Genomic DNA, 19,470 nt, shown 5'->3' with positions numbered 1-19,470 from the left:
CCGGGAGAGCAAATGTGGATTTTTTGCAGTCCCTCATTATTCCTTAGACCCTCTCTGGGCCCTTTTCATGGGTTTTCTCTCCACAGACCCCCCACGCCCAGTGTGTGCACTGGCAGGGAGTGCACATGAGAGAGCACTGCGGAGTTAAGGAAACCCTGAGACAAGAAATACACCCACAGGAGGATGTCATTGCATTCGACAGCGCAAACCCCCTCTGCCTCCCCCCTTCCCCAGCCCAGAGACAGGCAGACTCTGCAGACACGGTGCTGGGAGGCGTTTATTTGGTGGCTACAGCCCGTCAGAACCCGACGGGCACCTCCTTCTGCTCAGGGGTGCTTGTTGGGGGAGCAGGGACCCTTCCTCGCACGGCCAGCCTTGGGATGCTCAGTGGTACTTGCGGGCCAGAGCGTGGGCCACCACACCAACCAGCTTTTGCCAGGCAAACTGGCAAGCAGGGGTGAAATCCCGGGCGAAGTGGGAAGCCAAGACGATGATGAGGATGTCTCCGAGGAGCTGGAGGAGGAGAAGAAGCACAGAGAGGGTTAGTGCTGCTTGAACTGTGGTACCACAGCAGAGCACGGAGCAGGGATGGGGCATCCCTGAGCTGGGGCTGATCTGTTGGACCCACAACCTCTGAAGGAGGGCTGTGTACTCACTGCACCCTGTCCTGCCACCTCCTTAGCTCTAACGAGCTTCTTCCTTCATGCAAGCTCCCTGTCTCCCTGGTTTTCCTGTGGCAGGCTCCCCTCCAGTCCCCATCTCCCCCCACACACCACCCCACAACCCACAGGCTGCATTTCCTTCCTCCTGACTTCTCCCCGAGGCTGAATTCCGCCCCCTGAAAGGGGGCTCACCTGCATTTCCTTCCTCCTGATTTCTCCCCGAGGCTGAATTCCACCCCCTGAAAAGGGGCTCAAATGCTCACACTCCTCCTCTTCCTCCTCAGCCCCCCCCTGTCCCATCAGAGCAGCCCTCGGGGTGCAGGGCTGGTTACGGGGGCTGGGTCCCTCCCCATTCCCTGGGACAGCTACAGCAAGATGCTCAGCTTGTCCATGGAAAGCTCTGGATTTTGATAAAACAATATCTGCATCATTTAAAAAAAATAAAATACATAAAAATATATATAAAAATGAAAGAATGAACCTTGAAGCTATTTCCCCCCATTTTTTGGATGCTAAAGGAATTTGGCCTGAGACCCACCCTGCAAAATCCTGGGGTTTTTTGCTTTTTCTCTTTAAATGGAAAGGAAGAAAATGATTCATTTTTATTTACAAGTGCTGGGGGAGGAAGCAGAGCCCCATCCAGACCTGCAGCCCACACTGGGCAAGGCAGAAAACTGCCCTGTGGTTTTCCAGTGCACAAGCTGCTTATCTTGCTGTAGGATTTCCTCAAATGCTCTGCTTGACTTCCCCCTGCCTCTGCCTCCTCCAGCCCACCCTGCACCTTCCCCTGGGTTTGGTTCTTTCTCCCCCAACCAGATCACCTTCAGATAAAGATCTCCTACAACCTCCTCCTCCCAATTGCTCTGTTGGCACTAAAATTTTAGACTTGTTAACGTGAAAGTCACCCACCCTCTTGCAATCACTCCTGCATCACAATCGTCTCCCATGGGTACCACACGGGCTCTCTGCCTCCACCAGCCAAAAACCAGCCCCAGAGAGAGTTGGTGGAGGCCATACGCCCAGTTTCAAAGCAAAACTTTCCCCACAGGACGTAGGGAAGGAGCTGGGACTACAAACACAACTCACCCTGAAGTTCTCAGGGTCCACATGCAGCTTCTCACAGTGCAGCTCGGACAGCTTGGCGTAGGTCGCCTTAATGTTGTCCAGGTTCTTCACAGCTTCCCCGAAGGAGGTGAGCACCTTCCTGCCATGGGCACGGACCTTGGGGTTGCCAATGATGGCAGTGGGACTGGAGAGGTTCCCAAAGGAGGAGAAGAACCTCTGGGTCCAGGGGTAGACAATCAGCAGCCTGGGGAGAGACGGAGGGACATGGGCAGATACATTAACACTCCCAAAGGCAATTGCCGTGGTTTCTCTATCCAAGGTGAAGCTGAGCAGATGCCCAGGAGCTGGACCTACCTGGCCAGGGCCTCAGCACCACATTCCTCCACATTGATCTTGCTCCAGACGCTGGCGATGAGCTGCTTCTCTTCGGCTGTCCAGTGCACCATGGTGGCGGGCGGCTTTGCTAGGAGCTGCAGGAGGACACAGACCCTGTAGAAGAGCTGCAGACCCCATGGAGGCTTTTATCCCCTGCCAGCAGCTCCTCCCCATCCTGTTCTGCGGGGTCATTGGCTGGGGATGGGGTGGGGGTCCCCATCAGAGGGGAGAGCAGAAGGGGATGGCCAGGGTGTGTCACGTTGAGAAGGGGCCCCTGGTTATCCTGAGTTCAAGAGCTTTGTCCCTTCCCCTCCACGTGGGCAGTTCCCTGTTCCACCTACCAGATGTGGGCCCCTTTGCAGAGAAAGGGTTGGCCAAGCCACCATGAGATAGTCCATCGTGGTCAAACACATGTGCAGGGGGCAAGCCTTGTGCCTCGATTCTCCCAAATGCCGGATTCTGCCTTGCCCTCGCCTCTGCCAGTGAAATGATGAATCCCCCTGCCAAAATTCAGCCCATGGCAGAGCAGCCCAGAGGGATTTGCCACCAGCAAACCCATGAGATACCTGCTCTGCAGGAGGTCTCCACTCTCCTTGCGCCACCAGGAGCTGTGGGTGACACTAGGGTTGTTCAGAGGGTGCTTGGGCTTTGCAGCTGAAATCTCCTTTAACCCTGTTGTCCTCCTCCTGTAACAGCTTGACCTGCTCAGTTTACTTGTCCCTTTTGGAGCAGGAAGAAACAGCTCACCCAAATGTTCTCCCCTTAGATGTAAAAAAGACCTGCCAAATGAAGTGCTGCTGGAGAGGGAGCAAGTATCAAACAGGATCAACCTTTTCTGCTTTCATCCACATCCAGAAAGGGCAGGAGAAATGGGCTTTGAACACAAGGTTTGCCACTGCAGGATCTGCTGTGGGCTCAAAAAACAGCAAAAGCTCCACTCAGGGATGTCCAGCCCAGGGGAAGGCCAGGGTTTTTCCCTTCTGAACCTGCCCTGACAAAGCTGCCATATTTCTTATTTTCTCTTCTCCAGGCTGAACCCCCCAACTCTCTCAGCCCCCCCCTCCCAGCAGAGGGGCTCCAGCCCTTCCAGCATCTCCGTGGCCTCCTCTGGCCCCACTCCAACTACTCCATGTCCTTCTGATGTTGGTGGCCCTAGAGCTGGATGTCGGGACTGAAGGAGATTTTCAGCCTGATAATGTCTCTTTCCCCCTCTTGTTGTAGACTTTATCAATGGAATAGGGATGAATATTCAACATTAGAGTTACAGAATCATAGAATCATGGAATTATAGAACATTTTGGGTTGGAGGGGACCTGAAAGATCATCCGGTTCCAACCCCCCTGCCCTGGGCGGGGACACCTCCCACCAGACCAGGTTGCTCCAAGCCCCCTCCAACCTGGTCTTAAACCCCTCCAGGGAAGGGGCAAAGGTCTATATCTGCCTTTTGTGACGAAAATCTAGTGCACCTGGTCTTGAACCCCTCCAGGGAAGGGGCAAAGGTCTCTATCTGCCTTTTGTGGCGAAAATCTAGTGCGTGCGGGCCAGTCTGCTGGAGCATGATGATAAATCCAGTCGACCAGTGCCCGGGTACATGCACTGGGGGGGTGACAACACACTGGCAAAATACCACCGGTGCCCACCCTCCTGCACCACCTTATCAACCCCTCCAGGACCTGCCATCCCTGCAGCGGGCATTGCCCTGGGGGGTTGTCAGCTCCCACAATGACGTTCTGCCATCACACAGGAGACAAAACGGGGGCAGGAGAAGCCCCACAAGGAGAAGACAACCCACAGGATCTGTTTGCCAGGGGATCAGGGACTGGGGTGTCATCCCCCAGCTGGGGATGGGGAATGAAGCCCCGGGGAACCATCCCCATCCTGCCATGCTGGGATGAGGGTGCAGGGGATGGAAACCCTCGTCCCTGCTGCTGGGAAGGAGTATCCCAACAGGAACCCCGACAGCGGGAAGAGCCCTGCTCTGCTGACCTGCAGGGTCCAACCTGAGAGGCTCATTTCAACCCCCCAGGCACCTTGTTCGCAGGAGGAGACCTGCTTGATTAAATAATTCCATCTTTTCTGCCTGAAGTCTGTGAACAATATTTTCATATGAAAGGTTATGAATGGCTAACGTGAAACCTATGAAAAATCACATCAGAATCTGGGTTTTGTGGCCCAGACTCCCTGCAGGGACGAGATCACTTCAGCACTTGGTCGGCACCACCTTCTCACAGCCTGCCTTGACACCAGAAACAAAATGCCTCTTCCTCGGAGCAACGTGCGTGAGAAAGGGCATTTATGGGTCACAAAACGCTTTTATTACCCTCCAGTGGGTCATGGGGAGAGAGTGTGATGCCCAAAAATGTGGCTGAAGCTGGGAGAGGACACGGTGCAAAGAGGGTGTCAGAGACACTGGGATATATTGCTTTGCCCTCTTTTTTCCCCTTTGAAAAATAAGCGTGTCCTTTCATCCAACCATCGTTTTTACTGCGTCATGCTTGGTCCAGACAGTGCTTCCCATGCCAAGAACAACCTCTACCCGAGAGAGTCCTGCCCTGCAGACACTTAAACACCCAAGACGTTCTGAGTGCACACAGCATCAATTGATACCCACATCCGGAAAATTATTAATATTTACCACTATTAGCAGGATCGGGCCCCCTCCCTAATTGCCGAATGGGCGGCACAGGGTGAAAAAGAAGCACATAAACAAAGTCTGGACGGGTCTTGATAGCGAAATGTTTATCTAAAACCTGCCCCCACCCAGCTGGCTGCTTGGCCAGTATGAGTCAGCTAATTTCTTGTAGGCTTTATGCCAGGAATGAGCCCGGGTAGATTAAAGTCTTCGCTTTATTTATGCCCCCTAAAAAAAATACGAGTCCTCTGAGTTCCCCTCGCCTGCAAAAAAACATGCACATTTCATGGTAAAACACCAGCAGGTTCCTCAATGCAAACTTCCCAGAAGTAGCTGGGCTGCATCTGCCCAATACTCTGTAAGGATGATTTCCAGAGCCCAAAACTCGCCCAAAAAACATACAGAACAAAGGGAAGTGGTGTCTTCTGGGAGCAAAATGCCCTGTTCGAGCTTAAACCCCCAGCCCTCCTGCAGGTGCCCCAGGTCCCCGTCCCACCAACCCCTCCATCATCTCAGGGACACACGGACTCGGTGGAGACTTCACAGGATGAGCTTTATTTGGCTGTTACAAGCTGTTGGCTCCAGAGCAGCACATCAGCCGGTGCACGACATGCGGCTGGAGGATGCTGCCAGGGCTTTCCTGCTGGCTTTTTAGTGGTATTTGCGGGCCAGGGCATGGGCCACCACACGGACCAGCTTTTGCCAGGCAGCCTGGCAGTCGGGAGTGAAATCCTTGGCGAAGTGGGCGGCCAGCACAATGATCAGGATGTCACCCAGGAGCTGGAGGGACAAGAAGACCCTCAGGTTAGCAATGCCCAGCAGCCCGCAGACCCCCACACAAGCATCTGCACCAGACCCAGGGAAAAACTCCAGGCATTTTCTTGGCTTAAAAAAATCTCACCCAGAGTCCTTTCTAAGATGAACCTTAAACTTGTTCTCTGCTCTTACTCTAAGGATTCGGATTCTGCTACTGCTGTAGGAAGAGTAACCAAAAGCTCCCCAGAAATTTTGTGGATTAAATTTCTTTTTCTCCCTTCTGGCTTTGTTTGGGAGTTTCTCCCCAGCAGAAGCCATATCTGAGGGTCTGTGGTGCGGCAGGGAGCCGACACTTGGCAGTGCCAGCCCTGGTGACAAATGTTGGGCTTACTTCCCCATGGGAAAACTCTCAGCTATGGACACACAGGAGCCAAAGTTCTCTCTACCTTTAGGTCCCATTCCTCTTGTGCTGTTGGCATCCAGCTGCCGTCTCCTGCTCCTCACTCATCTCTCCTTTCTCCTCTGTGCCAAGCTCCTCTCTGGCTCCTTCGCCCTCCCCTTGGCTCAAACCTCTTCCTGCCCAACAACCGCTTTCACTTTGCCCTTCCCCTCCCATTCTGCACAAAAACCACCTCCTCATCGCCTTCCTGTCTCCCCTGCACCCTCCCTTGCATCTTCCAGACGACTTCTCCATACACCATCACCCCTCAGCCCCTTCGGTGTTTTCACACTGAGCTTCAGGTTCATTCCTTCCCTCCCTCTCCCTCTCCTCCATCTCCCCCTCACCCCAACCACCAGCCCCTCTTCCTCCTGCACCGACATGTCTGGGGTAAACCCTTGATGTGGTGGGACTTGGGGTTGGGGGAGAAGCTGCCCACAGAGAGGACAATTCCCCAGTGATGAGCACGGCTCACCCTGAAGTTCTCGGGATCCACGTGCAGCTTGTCGCAGTGCAGCTCGGACAGCTGGGCGAAGGTGTTCTTGATGTTGTCCAGGTTCTTCACGGCTTCCCCGAAGAGGTGAGCACTTTCTTGCCATGGGCACGGACCATGGGGTTGCCAAGGATGGCGGTGGGGCTGGAGAGGTTCCCGAAGGAAGCGAAGAACCTCTGGGTCCAGGGGTAGACAATCAGCAGCCTGGGGAGAGACGGAGGGACATGGGCAGATGCATTAACACTCCCAAATGCAATTTCCATGGTTTCTCTGTCTAGGGTGAAGCTGGGCAGATGCCCAGGAGCTGGACCTACCTGGCCAGGGCCTCAGCACCACAGTCGGCCACATTGACCTTGCCCCAGAGGCCGGTGATGAGCTGCTTCTCTTCGGCTGACCAGTGCACCATGGTGACGGGTGGAGGGTAGCGTGTGGCTGCCGGCGGGTACGGAGGGTCTCGGCTCTTGCTCCCAAGGGGATCGCACGCTGGCGAGCGGCTCTCCCCGTCCCCACTTTTATACGCTCCCCCGGGCCCCTCCTCCTGCCCCTGCACCCCTCCCTTGGCTGGGCCCCCGGGGGGGGGGACGGTGCCCCTGGCACCCGAGGGAGGGGACGCGGCATCAGGGTGGGGCCCCAGGGCAAGATGCCCAGATCCACCACGGGATAGGCTGTCCGTCTGCCCGTCCTCCCCTGTCTTTGATTTCCAGCTCCATGGCTCCCCACTGAAGGGTGGTATTTATCTCCACGCCACATCTGAGCGTCCTACAAGCCCCCCATGAGCCCCCGGAGGAAGGTGCGTTGACAGGCTTGGTGCCCCTTGGATGATGCAAACCACAAGGCAGGAGAAGCAGAAGACTCAGACATGGGGCTGTTGGGTCCTCCCACTGGAGACACCAACACCGTGCAAGAGGTTTCTCTTTGTCCTCTTCTGAGGAAGGTGCATTGACAGGCTTGGTGCCCCTTGGATGATGAAAACCACAAGGCAGGAGAAGCAGAAGACTCAGACATGGGGCTGTTGGGTCCTCCCACTGGAGACACCAACACCGTGCAAGCGGTTTCTCTTTGTCCTCTTGTTGCAGGACCTGCCAGGCTTTGGATTCTCCATGTTCCTTCCTATCAACCTTTTTAACAGTTTCATAGAATCACAGAAAGGTTTGTGTTGTAAGGGGACTTGCAGGACCTGCCAGGCTTTGGATTCTCCTTGTTCCTTCCTATCAACCATTTTAACAGTTTCATAGAATCACAGAAGGGTTTGGGTTGTAAGGGGCCTTGAAGATCACCTAGTTTCAGCCTCCTGCCATGGGCAGGGACACCTCCGGCTAGACCAAGTTGACTCAATTTAGGGTAACACTGAGAAAACCATGAGCAGTGGCTTGGGATCAGAGAGGGCTTCCGTCTCACAGAGCCTATTAGCCAAGGTCAAGCAAGGCTGGACAGGAAACCCTCTAACACAGGTGGGGCCCCAGGGCAAGATGCCCAGATCCACCATGGGATAGGCTGTCCGTCTGCCCGTCCTCCCCTGTCTTTGATTTCCAGCTCCATGGCTCCCCACTGAAGGGTGGTATTTATCTCCACGCCACATCTGAGCGTCCTACAAGCCCCCCATGAGCCCCCGGAGGAAGGTGCATTGACAGGCTTGGTGCCCCTTGGATGATGAAAACCACAAGGCAGGAGAAGCAGAAGACTCAGACATGGGGCTGTTGGGTCCTCCCACTGGAGACACCAACACCGTGCAAGCGGTTTCTCTTTGTCCTCTTGTTGCAGGACCTGCCAGGCTTTGGATTCTCCATGTTCCTTCCTATCAACCTTTTTAACAGTTTCATAGAATCACAGAAAGGTTTGTGTTGTAAGGGGACTTGAAGATCACCTAGTTTCAGCCTCCTGCCATGGGCAGGGACACCTCCGGCTAGACCAAGTTGACTCAATTTAGGGTAACACTGAGAAAACCATGAGCAGTGGCTTGGGGTCAGAGAGGGCTTCTGTCTCACAGAGCCTATTAGCCAAGGTCAAGCAAGGCTGGACAGGAAACCTTCTAACACAGGGCACACCAATTTCCTGCACAGTGTTAGCTCACAGGAGAGGTGGGGAAGACTGGGTATACTGGGGTCTGTGCAGCAGGAGGCAGTGCCTGACCTGGAGATACGACAGTTGGAAGAGCATTGGTCCCCTTGAGTGGTGGGAGAGGCAGTTGGGTCTCCTGGGGCTCCATGTTGGCTCCTACTCCCAGCAGAGCCAGCTGGAGGTGGTGGGGTGGGATGGAGGTGCTGGGACCTGGGGTGGAGTTTGTGGGACCAGAGCCAGGTAAACACAGAGGAGTTGTCCAGTGGGGTCTGGATGACCATGGGGCAATGTGTTCACATTGGCCATGGGCTGTGGGCTACCAGCCTTTCTGATGGCTGCTCCGTTCTCCTCTGCCTACTCACTTCAGGTGGGGTCTTGGCCAAAGGACCCAGAGGGGTGACACTGTCCCCCAGCCCTCCACGTCGAGCAGTGCCGTCTTGCTCTGGAGCCATTCGCTCTGCCCTCTCCCTGATAAGGGTGAGGGAGGGATTCACCACCCAGAAGCCCCAGACACGTCCCTGAGCTGTTCTCCGTGCTGTGGGGATGCTGGAGGACAAGAGGCTGGTGAGGGCTGTGGTCCTCCGTGTGACACAGAGACTATTCAGGGGATTTCATTTTGCTTGTGGAAATTTAGATGTAGGGGCCAGTGAAACCAGGGACTCTGTCCTTCCTATGCATGAAATTACCATTCTTAGCATATTTTTTGCCATAAGGGATAGTTGTGTCTATTATATTCTGGTTTTAATAATCTAAGAACGATAATATTTTAAACAGAAAACAGAACAAAAACCCCCATTTTTCCTTCCATGAAGGAAGTTACAAACAATGGAGCTCATCTCACTGCCACTTCCCCCACTGCATGCTGTTGTACAAAGTTTTTTCCCACTTAATCTGTGAAAAGCTCAACGATGTCACTCAAAGTCTCAAAAAAGCACCGGAGTATTTCTGTTTGCATTTCGTAGTGTGTTTATTTGGTTGTTGGTTTTTTTTTTTTTTTTCTTGATCGTTCCCCTGGTGAGTCTCACTGGCATGAATTCATAGACAAGCCTGTGGCTCATGTATGAGCATCCCCTCCCCATTCCCCAGCACCCCCGGGTGTCCCTCACCCCATTCCCACAGAGAGACGGACACCTCTTCATGGCTGAAGCAGTTGGTGTTTATTTGGCAATTAGAGACCAGCAGAACCAGAGGATGTTTCCCCAGGAGCAACTCCAGGCGTGAAGGTTTGCAGGAGGCTCAGTGGTACTCGTGGGCCAGAGCGTGGGCCACCACACGGACCATCTTCTGCCAGGCAGCCTGGCAGGCTGGGGTGAAGTCCTTGCTGAAGTGGGCGGCCAGGACGATGATGAGGATGTCACCCAGTAGCTGGCAATGGAAGGAGGAGAAGTTGTCAGCCTGGTGCTGCCCCCCATCTCCCTCCCCACCATGGCACCACCCAGGTGTTCGTGCACGGACACCAGTTTTTGGGGAATTCTTCACAAAGCAAGGAACAGATTTATCACAGCCCCATGCAGAACATCAGGCTCCTTGCACAGCTTGTAGCTCTGGCACCCACCAGGGTGCCTGGATGTGCTGGGTCCTCCTCCCCACACACTTTCCTCCCTTTGCTTTGACAGGGTTTATCTTTTCCTCTCACGTCCCTCCTCCTCACCCTTGCTTTTCCTTGGCTCAGATCCCCTCCTTCTGCTTCTGTGTTTATTTTCTCTCCTGGTTTAACCGCTCCATCACAGCCAAGCTCAGCTCTTCCCTCCAAACTCTGTCTCGGTTTCTTCCCTTCTGGTCTCTGGCTGCTCCAAGCCAACATTGCTTCCCACCAGCACGTATTCGACTCTGTATTTCATCCCCATCCACCTCCCCTGCCTGGGTCCCTCCTCTCACAGATCCCAGCACCATAAATCCTCTCTATTCTCCCCAAATGTGCCTATTCACTCCCTCTTTCCCTCCACCGCCCCTCCCTCAGCGGGCTCCCAGATTCAGGGTTTCTCTCTAGGTCTCACTGATCATCAGACATCCCAGAGACCCCTACGTCCCTCTCTGGAGAGCAGAAATCTCAGCCCAGCTGAGGCTGGAGTCTGAGCATGGCTCACCCTGAAGTTCTCAGGGTCCACATGCAGCTTGTCACAGTGGAGTTTGCTCAGCTGAGCAAAGCACTTCTTGATGTTGTCCAGGTTCTTGACAGCTTCCCCGAAAGAGGTGAGCACTTTCTTGCCATGGGCACGGACCATTGGGTTGCCGATGATGGCGGTGGGGCTGGAGAGGTTGCCGAAGGAAGCGAAGAACCTCTGGGTCCAGGGGTAGACGATCAGCAGCCTGGGGAGAGATGGGGGGACACAAGCAAACACAGAGACATGTTAATTTTCCCATGGTTGGAATGGTTTCTCTACTCAGGGTGAAGCTGAGCAGATGCCCAGGAGCTGGACCTACCTGGCCAGGGCCTCGGCACCACAGTCGGCCACATTGACCTTGCCCCAGAGGCCGGTGATGAGCTGCTTCTCTTCAGCTGTCCAGTGCACCATGGTGGCGAGCAAGAGGGTTTTCCTGGAGCTTCCCTGAACAATGAGTTGGAAGTAGAGCCAAAGTCTGCCCCAGGGATTTTTATACACTAGTAACGGCTTGTCCTAATCTCAGTTCACGTAGCTATTGGTTGGGGCTGGGGAGGGAGCTGGGCTGCACAAGGAAAGATAGCAATTTTGGATGCAGTCCAAGGGGAAAAGAGGCCCTTTCCCCCCTCTGTCTTTGAGTGGACACCCATCATCTCATACCCATGGACTTGTATTCACAGCCCCGAGCACAGGAACCTGCACGGCTCCTCCTCGGCTGCGGGTGTCCAATATGGCAGAGACAGCCAGGGGCCGGCAGTTGAATGGGGTTCAGACCCAAGAAGACAGGCAGTGATGTTCAAAGAGTTTCCAGTCTCCACCTTGACATTGTTTTCAGACTCTTCATTGTGCATTGGTGCCCTGCAGTCCTGGGATTCATCCCGAACAGCTCTAGGCATCATCCATCCCAGCTTGAAGGACCAGGGCCTTGCTGGGAAACATGGATTGAATGATCACTCCCAAATCTAGACCCCCCTCCGTTCTTGTCTGTCCTACCAAGGAGCTTTAGAGTTGTTGTCCACTATCATTGTCCATCGTTGTTGTCCATGCTGTTCTCAGACCCCTATTTTGCATCCACTCTCCTGTTTCTCATCCCTAGTGCAATTCCCTGTCACCAGAGAAAGTGGACCCACCTCAAAGGCACAACTCTGTGTTACAGGTCTCAGGAGCACAGTGTTACCCCATAGTCCTTAGTCTTGGTCCCACGAGGAGAACAAGCCAGATATGTCATCCACGAGGACAGTCAGTCCCATCTGACACCAGCCGGAGCCTAGTACCAGGATCTACTGTGCAAAACCAGCCCAATGTTAATTTTACCTGCTGGCCCTCCAGGAAGAGGACAACACAGCATTAATTTATTTTAGATTTTGAATGCCTCATTACTGTATGGGCCGATCACTGCCCGTTAACCTGATAAGTGGACAGCTTTGGGGCACAGTTCTGAGCCTGACCAAGTCAAAAAGGGGGTGTACACCAAATAAAAGGCAGAACCAAACAGGGAATCACACTTATTTTTCCAGACTGCCAGCAGAAACATGCAATAAAACCTTGTCTGCATGGCACAAGTTGGATGGTTTTGCTATATCAGACACTTGCACTGACAGACTCTTGAGGGCAAACACTGCTTATACGGGCAAAAAAGAGTTCTTTGGTAAATGGTGTACCTCATACCCCAAAAGAAATAAGTTGTCCTGGCAAAGCAGCATTTCTCCTGTTGGTAGAGCTGTCTTGATCAGATTGATGGTTCACATGAAGTAATTCAGCCCTAAGAAATGGCCTTTCGGGGAGGATGTCCCCCTGCATTGTCTCACTCATTGTCTTTCTTCTTGGCAACCGTCTTTACAAATCTGGAGAACACTATCTTATCTCTCATCTGCCTGCTCCAAATAAAGCTGTTGATAAGTTCTTCCAGCCTTACTTCTGGCCAATACCATTACTCCCTGCAGTTGCTATAAATGTGAGAGTTGTGACTTTTTTTTCCACCCTCCTACTTGACAGGGCACCTCCATCCAGAGTGTTTCCTACTAACAGGGGAGGCTGTCAAAGAAGAGAAGCATTCTTTCTGGGATAATTTTGCAAACAGGGTCCTTATGCGTCGATGCACATAAAATGATGCAAGAAGTCCATGGCACAGTCAGGTTCTGAGCTCTGCCCTCAGCTGTAGCTGGTGACCTGACCTCAAACTAAATTTTCTAATTGCAATTCTAGTTCTGCTGTGTCTGCAAATTGGCTCGTCCCCATGTTTTCTCAGTTAATAGAAACACAAGAAATGATGAGGTTGTAAGGTCAGTGCATTGCTCTGCGGACACAACTTCCAGATTCTTTATTAGTAGAATGGACTGGTGAACTGGTGGCACCACTGGTGAACAGGCGGTACCTTGGCACCAGAGCAGCTCAGATGCATCATCCAACAGGGGCAGTTTCAAATGCCCATCCCAGGCATGAGGTGAGATGCTAAACCAAGAGAAGAAGTGAAGGATTAACACCTCATGGGGTTTACTGAGCGTTGATATATCTTTCCTTCCTTCCTTCCCCCTCAGCCCTGTCCTTCCCCAGCCTACATGGGTCCTTCTTGGTCACCACTGTGGACAGCAGCATCTCCCAAGCTGGAGGTCTCCCTGCTGCAGAACATCATCCTGTCCTGGCAAGTGATCCCTTCAAAGTGCTTCATAGAATCATAGAATGGTTTGGGTCGGAAAAGCCCTTAAAGACCACCCAGAGCCACCCCCTGCCCTGGGCAGGGACACCTCCCACCAGAGCAGGTTGCTCCAAGCCCCCTCCAACCTGCCCTTCAACCCCTCCAGGGATGGGGCAGCCACATCATCTCCAGCAAAGTGCTTTTCACATCATCTCCTGTGGCATAAGTGCCACGGGGCAGTCATCAGCTGACAGAAGGAAAAAAACCATGAGATTAAACTCCCTGCGAAAGGAGCTTCCAAGGGCTTTTTTGTTCGAAGGTTAGTCAGCCACAAAGACATTTTAAGGAAACCTGCTGTGCCGGGCAGGCCCCGAGGCTGTTTACGACAGTCAGGCAGTGGTCCATGACGCTGTTGTAGGAGGCAGGAGCTGGCAGTCAAGCAGAGACAGGCCCCAAGGCTCCTGCCAGGATGGCAGGGTGACCTCGACCAGGACAGGGGGAGAATTCACCATAAGCAGCCCTGTGCCCTGCCAGACGGTGGAGAGACACTTGGCAAAACACGACGGCACGACAGCCCAGGCAGTCCCAGCCCTGGCTTCTCCCGGGGATCCATCAGCCTCACCTGTTTTTATAAGAAAGAGTTCATTTTAAGTGCATTTTAAAATCACCTGCTTTACCTCCTGGAGGGGGCAGAGACCTGTGGGCAATTTTTTGGATGCTCAGAAGTCCCAGTGCAGGGATTGTCTGTTGAGGGGGCTGTTTGGTGGCACAGGGTGGGAAGGGAAGTGTCCATCACAACATGCCAAGTAAAGGCAATTTCTGTAGATTTTTTTCCAGTTTGCAGAGTCAAAGGGAGATCTCCTTTCCCCTAGTCCTTAACCCCAGAAGGAAAACTAGGGCCTTTTTACTCCTGGGATGGATTTCTCTATGCTCAGGACCCTTCCCTCGCGCATCTTTCCAGACGCTGTCCTATTAGTGTGGGTCATTCTTCACTTCTTGGCCCCACAATGGGCCATGCCCATTTCCATGGATGAGAACCTTCCATTTTTATAGATAACTCATCTCGATGACAGCACAAGGCAGCTACAGTGACAGCCTTTCTGAAACAAGCAGAATTAATTGGTCACTCTGATTGCAGCAGGCAGTGTCCTGCGCCAAGCTTTACCAGAGCCCTTATCAGCAGGAGTGGCAGCTCTACACAGCCTCTGCCGCTCTGGATGCCAGCCAGCCTCTTCTATTTCCTCCAAAACGCGCCATTTCTTGTGTCTTAAGCCACTAGGTCTCAAAGGTTTCTTTGTTCCTGCTTTATTTGCTGCCATCTCCCCTTCCCACCTGTCCAGGCTCATCTCACTCTGTGCCAGCATCTCATGGTCTCCCAGTTGAGGGCAGGAGCTGGCTCCATCCCCCTTGGAATGGAAGCAAAACGGGATTGTACCTCTGCCAGCCCTGCCTTGGTCAGGCCATGGAGGGCTGGAACCACTTGGAAGGGACTCTGGGCTCCAAAAGGCTGTTTGCACCATGCAGAGATTCTAGGTCTCTTTGCCCAAGTGGCCAAGGAGGCCACCATCATCCTGGCACCTGTGAGGCCCCACCTCGAGGGCCATGTCCAGTTTTGGGCCCCTCCTGACAGGAAAGACCTTGAGGGGCTGGAATGTGTCCAGAGAAGGGCAACAGAGCTGGTGAGGGGTCTGGAGCACAAGGAGAAGGGTCTGGAAAACTTCTGAGGGAGCTGGGGATGTCCAGCCTGGAGAAAAGGAGGCTGAGGGGAGACCTTCTGGCTCTCTCCAACTCCCTGAAAGGAGGGTGTAGCCAGGGGGGGTCAATCTCTTCTCCTAAGGAACAGGCCATGGGACAAGAGGAAATGGCCTCAAGGTGTGCCAGGGGAGGTTTAGTATATATGGGCCTCAAGGTGTGCCAGGGGAGGTTTAGTACATATGTTGGGAAAAATGTCTTCACCAAAAGGGTTGTCAGCTTGGTCTGATGGGAGGTGGCCCTGCCCATGGCCGGGGATGGGACTGGGCGGTCTTTAAGTTCCCTTCCAACCTGAACCATTCCATGATTCTTTGAATTTCCAAGGTTTAGAGCTGCACTTCTGTGCTAACTGGAACAAGACTTTGAGAACAGCCTCACCTCCTGAAATCCTGCTGAGATGCCCCTTTTGGTCACTGAAAAAATACTAATGTATTGCGGGAAACCTGGACTGGTTTCTGGTTGGGTTTTTTCTTGCTTATTTTTCTTTTCATAGAATCATTCACATTTGAAAAGACCCTTGGGATCATCGAGTCCAACCATCAACCCCACTCTACAAAGTTCTCCCCTCCACCGTATCCCCCAGCACCACATCTAAACGATTCCTAAACACATTCAGGGATGGTGACTCAACCCCCTCCCTGGGCAGCCTATTCCAGCTTCTGACCACTGTCTCTGTGAAGAATTGTTTCCTAATGTCTAGTCTAAATCTACCCTCTTGGAGCTGGAAGCCATTCCCTCTTGTTCTGTCACTAATTACCTGGGAGAAGAGACCAGCACCAACCTCTCTACAATGTCTTTTCAGGTAGTTGTAGAGACTGATGAGGTCTCCCCTCAGCCTCCTCTTCCCCCAGCCCAGGATGCTCTCAGCCCTCCTTTGCCTGTCAGACAGGATGTCTGTCTAGGACAGAGGGACCATAAGTGCAAATTCCTGCTTTATCAGGAGAAAGGCAGAAAATTTATTCCTAAATAATGCAAAACAAGGATTTCAGCATTCTGACACACCGACATGCCTGTCCTTGTTGCTTTTTAAGTTATTCCTGGAAAAGCATTGCTGACACTGATATGTTTATGCAGAATCCTTCCACTCCAGTGAAAAAATATGCTTCCATTAGGTCAACCTGAATAAAAAAAAAGAAAGCTCTGATCGGTCCTGCTTAAAAGCTGCCTTCCCCCCCCGTTCCTTGGGATAATATGCATTTTATTTTAGATACCAGATTCTGATCAAAATGCACAAAAGCTACGACAGGAGCAGTTTCATTGCCAATTCAGAAAATGCTTTTGATCAACTTCTTAAATGCACATCAGTACTGCAATATGAAGGGCCAAATTTCTGCCTAATCTAAGGTGGCTTCAGTGAATTTCTACAAATTTAAACACTCACATGCATGAAAAGTGGAGAGATTCTGGACCAGAGGGGCCTTTGTTTAGAATCACAAAATTATAGAATGGTTCAGGTTGGAAGGGATCTTAAAAGTCATCGAGTTCCAACCCCCCTGCCCTGGGCAGGGACATCTCCCACCAGACCAAGTTGCTCAACCTGGCCTTGAACACCTCCAGGGATGGGGCTTCCCCTGCATCTCGCTCATCTGCACTGAAAGGGTCAGGATGGGTCAGAAACCCCCCTCCTGGTGATTTCAGCAAACTCAGAGGTGCTCAGAGGTGGGCTGGGATGTGCCCATCAGTGGTTTAGAGGCCAATGTCCCCAGATGTCCCACTGGAACTCCCTGTGCAAGGAGCCCCCCCACATCGCTTGGTGGGTGGAGGTCCAGGAGGTCCAGGACCAGCCCCACTGGGCAGGCAGGAAAATCAGACTGATGCCTTTTGGAGAGAGCCCAAATAGCCAGGAAAAGTCATCTTTGGCCCTTTGGCCAACCTTCCTGGAGTGTGATGGTCCCAGCAGCCCAGAGCCCACCTTCCCCTTTTCGTGCCCCCCAGCTCCCTCCCTTCCACCCCACAAGCAGCTGCAGAGACACAGGAGCACACTAAGAAGTCCAGAAAATGTGGGGTTTTTTATTGATTGTTAGAGAAACATCTGCCTCTGGGGGGTTTAATGGTACTTGTAGGCCAGAGCATGGGCCACCACACCGACTAGCTTCTGCCAAGTGGCCTGGCAGGCAGGGGTGAAGTCCTTGGTGAAGTGTGCAGCCAGGACAATGATGAGGATGTCTCCCAGGAGCTGGAGAAGAGAAGGAAACAAATCAGGTCAGTTCAGTGCTGAGCACCCCTTCATCCTGAGCAGGACCCAAGGGACCAGGGTCTGGGGGGAGCTCAGGTCTCTGGTGGGTTCTTGGAGGCTGTAACCCAGGGAAGCTCTTTGAGCCGAATTCCCTCTGCGGGAAAATAGCCCTATGCTGACCATATGCACCAGAATCCACCTGCTCTGCCTCTGCTTCTTCTCACACCTTCCTTTTCCAGCCTTTAGGCTTTATTTTCAGACATTTTCTGTCTTTTTTTCTTTTTCTTTTCTGCTGTGAAACCCCACACCTACTTGAGCAGAGGGTCGGTGCAAGGTCTACCTGCTATATCCCCAAAGTCAGGCTTCAATAGCAACTGAAACAGGGGCCATCAGCCACATCCAGACCCTCTCAATCCCTTCCACCCTCAGCAGCTCCCTCTCTTCACCCCCAGAGACTTCCCACCCCCCTGCACCCAGATCTCTTTTGCTTCATTCCCCTCTTGCTCCCCTCCCACATCTGCTGACCTTGTGCCCATGCTCAGACCTGTCCTCTCTGTCTCTGATCCCACTCTCTATCTCTTCCCATCCATGGCCAGCCCCTGACCACCCCACACTTGCTTTTCCCTCTCCTCCCATGTCTGCCATCCTTGGAAAAAGGGGAGATGAAGAGGACCCCATCCTCGGGGGCAGGAGGTGCCAGGGAGAGGCTGTCCATGGCACAGACATAGCAGGACTTCCCTCCATGCTCTCCACCTTCAGCCCCACTTGGCCTCCTGGCATCCTTTTCCCATTTTTCTCAAGCAATGCCTGTCCGAGACCCCAGAGCTTTCAGATCATCTCCTGATATTTGTCCCCAACCCCTCACAGCCTGGAGCCTGGCATTTCCCTAGAATCAAGCGTCCAACCTTTCCCTCTAACCCAGCCCCTTTCTGTTTGGTAACTAAAATACACTACATTTATGCTTGTTTGAAGCCCTCCAGACACTGAGCTACTCAGCAGGATGGAGGGAGAGGAGGGTCAAGCCCCGAGCATGGCTCACCCTGAAGTTCTCGGGGTCCACATGCAGCTTCTCACAGTGCAGCTCGGACAGCTTGGCATAGGTCGCCTTGAGGTTTTCCAGGTTCTTGACGGCTTCCCCGAAGAGGTGAGCACTTTCTTGCCATGGGCACGGACCATGGGGTTGCCAAGGATGGCAGTGGGGCTGGAGAGGTTCCCGAAGTTATCAAAGAACCTCTGGGTCCAGGGGTAGACGATCAGTAGCCTGGGGAGAGATGGGGGGACACAAGTAGACAAATTAACACTCCCAAATGCAATTGCAGCAGTTTCTTTATCCAAGGTGAAGCCGAGCAGATGCCCAGGAGCTGGACCTACCTGGCCAGGGCCTCAGCACCACATTCCTCCACGTTGACCTTGCCCCAGAGGCTGGTGATGAGCTGCTTCTCTTCGGCTGTCCAGTGCACCATGGTGGCGGGCGGCTTTGCTGGGAGCTGCAGGAGGACACAGACCCTGTAGTGGAGCTGCAGACCCCACAGAGGCTTTTATTCCCTGCTGGCAGCTCCTCCCCGTCCTGCGCTGTGGGGTCATTGGCTGGCGATCCTCGTTGACAGTGGGTCGGTCTGTCCATGGAGTGGTCAGTCTGCAGTGAGGTGTGGTCTTCAAGGAAAAAGCCCCATGACTTGCTTAACAGGCAGGCTCAGGACACAATAACCACTTATCTCCCCCTCCTTCCCCCCTTGACTGCCTGCTCACCACAGGCATGGACATGCCATCCCGTGTCCCGCAGCCTGCACTGACCCATGTGCAAGGGGTTCTGCAACAGTTTTGAGTCCTCTGCCTCACTAAACTTGAGAGATATAAGCATGGCCAGGAAGTCATCATGAGGGAGGTCATTCTTCCTCTCTGCTCCTGTGAGATGCCACCTGGAGCACTGTGTCCAGCTCTGGAGTCCTCAGCACAGGAAGGACATGGAGCTGTTGGAGTGGGGCCACAGGAGGCCACGGAGATGCTGGGAGGGGGGACTGAGAGAGTTGGGGGGATTCAGTCTGGAGAAGAGGAGACCTTGGAGCCCCTTCCAGTCCCTCAAGGAGGGGGGTCCAGGAAAGCTGGGGAGTGACTCTTGATGAGGGAGGGGAGCCCTAGGAGGAGGGGGAAGGGTTTGACCCTGAAAGAGGGGAGATTTGGGTTAGATCTTAGGAAGAACTTCTTTGCTGTGAGAATGGTGAGATCCTGGCCCAGGTTGCGTGGAGAAGCTGTGGCTGCCCCATCCCTGGAGGGGTTCAAGGGCAGGTTGGAGGGGTCTTGGAGCAACTTGCTCTGGTGGAAGGT

The 19,470-nt window shown here is 53.3% G+C and overlaps 3 protein-coding genes and 1 pseudogene across 3 annotated transcripts; all 4 read right to left on the bottom strand.

The window, feature by feature from the left end:
- Positions 1 to 259: 259 nt before the first annotated feature.
- On the bottom strand, positions 260 to 2,245 carry LOC106894973 (hemoglobin subunit epsilon). The gene is made up of 3 exons (XM_014954029.1): positions 2,082 to 2,245; positions 1,749 to 1,971; positions 260 to 513 (listed from the first exon to the last, which is right to left on the bottom strand). The coding sequence occupies exons 1-3, from the start codon at positions 2,171 to 2,173 to the stop codon at positions 385 to 387; spliced, it is 444 nt and encodes a 147-aa protein (XP_014809515.1). The 5' UTR covers positions 2,174 to 2,245; the 3' UTR covers positions 260 to 384.
- Positions 2,246 to 5,268: 3,023 nt separating this feature from the next.
- LOC106894971 (hemoglobin subunit beta-like) lies at positions 5,269 to 6,926 on the bottom strand. Its single transcript, XM_014954027.1, is given in 4 exon segments — positions 5,269 to 5,514; positions 6,405 to 6,511; positions 6,514 to 6,626; positions 6,737 to 6,926. Coding segments are annotated over 4 exon segments (441 nt in total). The 5' UTR covers positions 6,829 to 6,926; the 3' UTR covers positions 5,269 to 5,385.
- Positions 6,927 to 9,614: 2,688 nt separating this feature from the next.
- LOC106894972 (hemoglobin subunit beta-like) lies at positions 9,615 to 11,064 on the bottom strand. The gene is made up of 3 exons (XM_014954028.1): positions 10,905 to 11,064; positions 10,568 to 10,790; positions 9,615 to 9,845 (listed from the first exon to the last, which is right to left on the bottom strand). Exons 1-3 carry the CDS (start codon positions 10,994 to 10,996, stop codon positions 9,717 to 9,719), a joined length of 444 nt encoding a protein of 147 aa, XP_014809514.1. The 5' UTR covers positions 10,997 to 11,064; the 3' UTR covers positions 9,615 to 9,716.
- Positions 11,065 to 16,959: 5,895 nt separating this feature from the next.
- On the bottom strand, positions 16,960 to 18,958 carry LOC106894970 (annotated as a pseudogene).
- Between the last annotated feature and the right edge of the window lie 512 nt (positions 18,959 to 19,470).

This window comes from Calidris pugnax, unplaced genomic scaffold, assembly GCF_001431845.1.
Source record: "Calidris pugnax isolate Ruff unplaced genomic scaffold, ASM143184v1 scaffold234, whole genome shotgun sequence".
NCBI classification, from domain to species: Eukaryota; Metazoa; Chordata; class Aves; order Charadriiformes; family Scolopacidae; genus Calidris; species Calidris pugnax.
Note: the sequence above shows the minus strand (reverse complement) of the source record. Positions and strands in the feature narration are given on the sequence as shown.

Coding starts and splice junctions, on each gene's coding strand:
- LOC106894973 (XM_014954029.1), bottom strand. CDS start 2,173: ATGGTGCACTGGACAGCCGAAGAGAAGCAGCTCATCGCCAGCGTCTGG. Junction 1,972..2,081: donor GGTGCTGAGGCCCTGGCCAG/GTAGGTCCAGCT, acceptor GTCTCTCCCCAG/GCTGCTGATTGTCTACCCCT. Junction 514..1,748: donor TGGACCCTGAGAACTTCAGG/GTGAGTTGTGTT, acceptor CTCCTCCTCCAG/CTCCTCGGAGACATCCTCAT.
- LOC106894972 (XM_014954028.1), bottom strand. CDS start 10,996: ATGGTGCACTGGACAGCTGAAGAGAAGCAGCTCATCACCGGCCTCTGG. Junction 10,791..10,904: donor GGTGCCGAGGCCCTGGCCAG/GTAGGTCCAGCT, acceptor ATCTCTCCCCAG/GCTGCTGATCGTCTACCCCT. Junction 9,846..10,567: donor TGGACCCTGAGAACTTCAGG/GTGAGCCATGCT, acceptor TTCCATTGCCAG/CTACTGGGTGACATCCTCAT.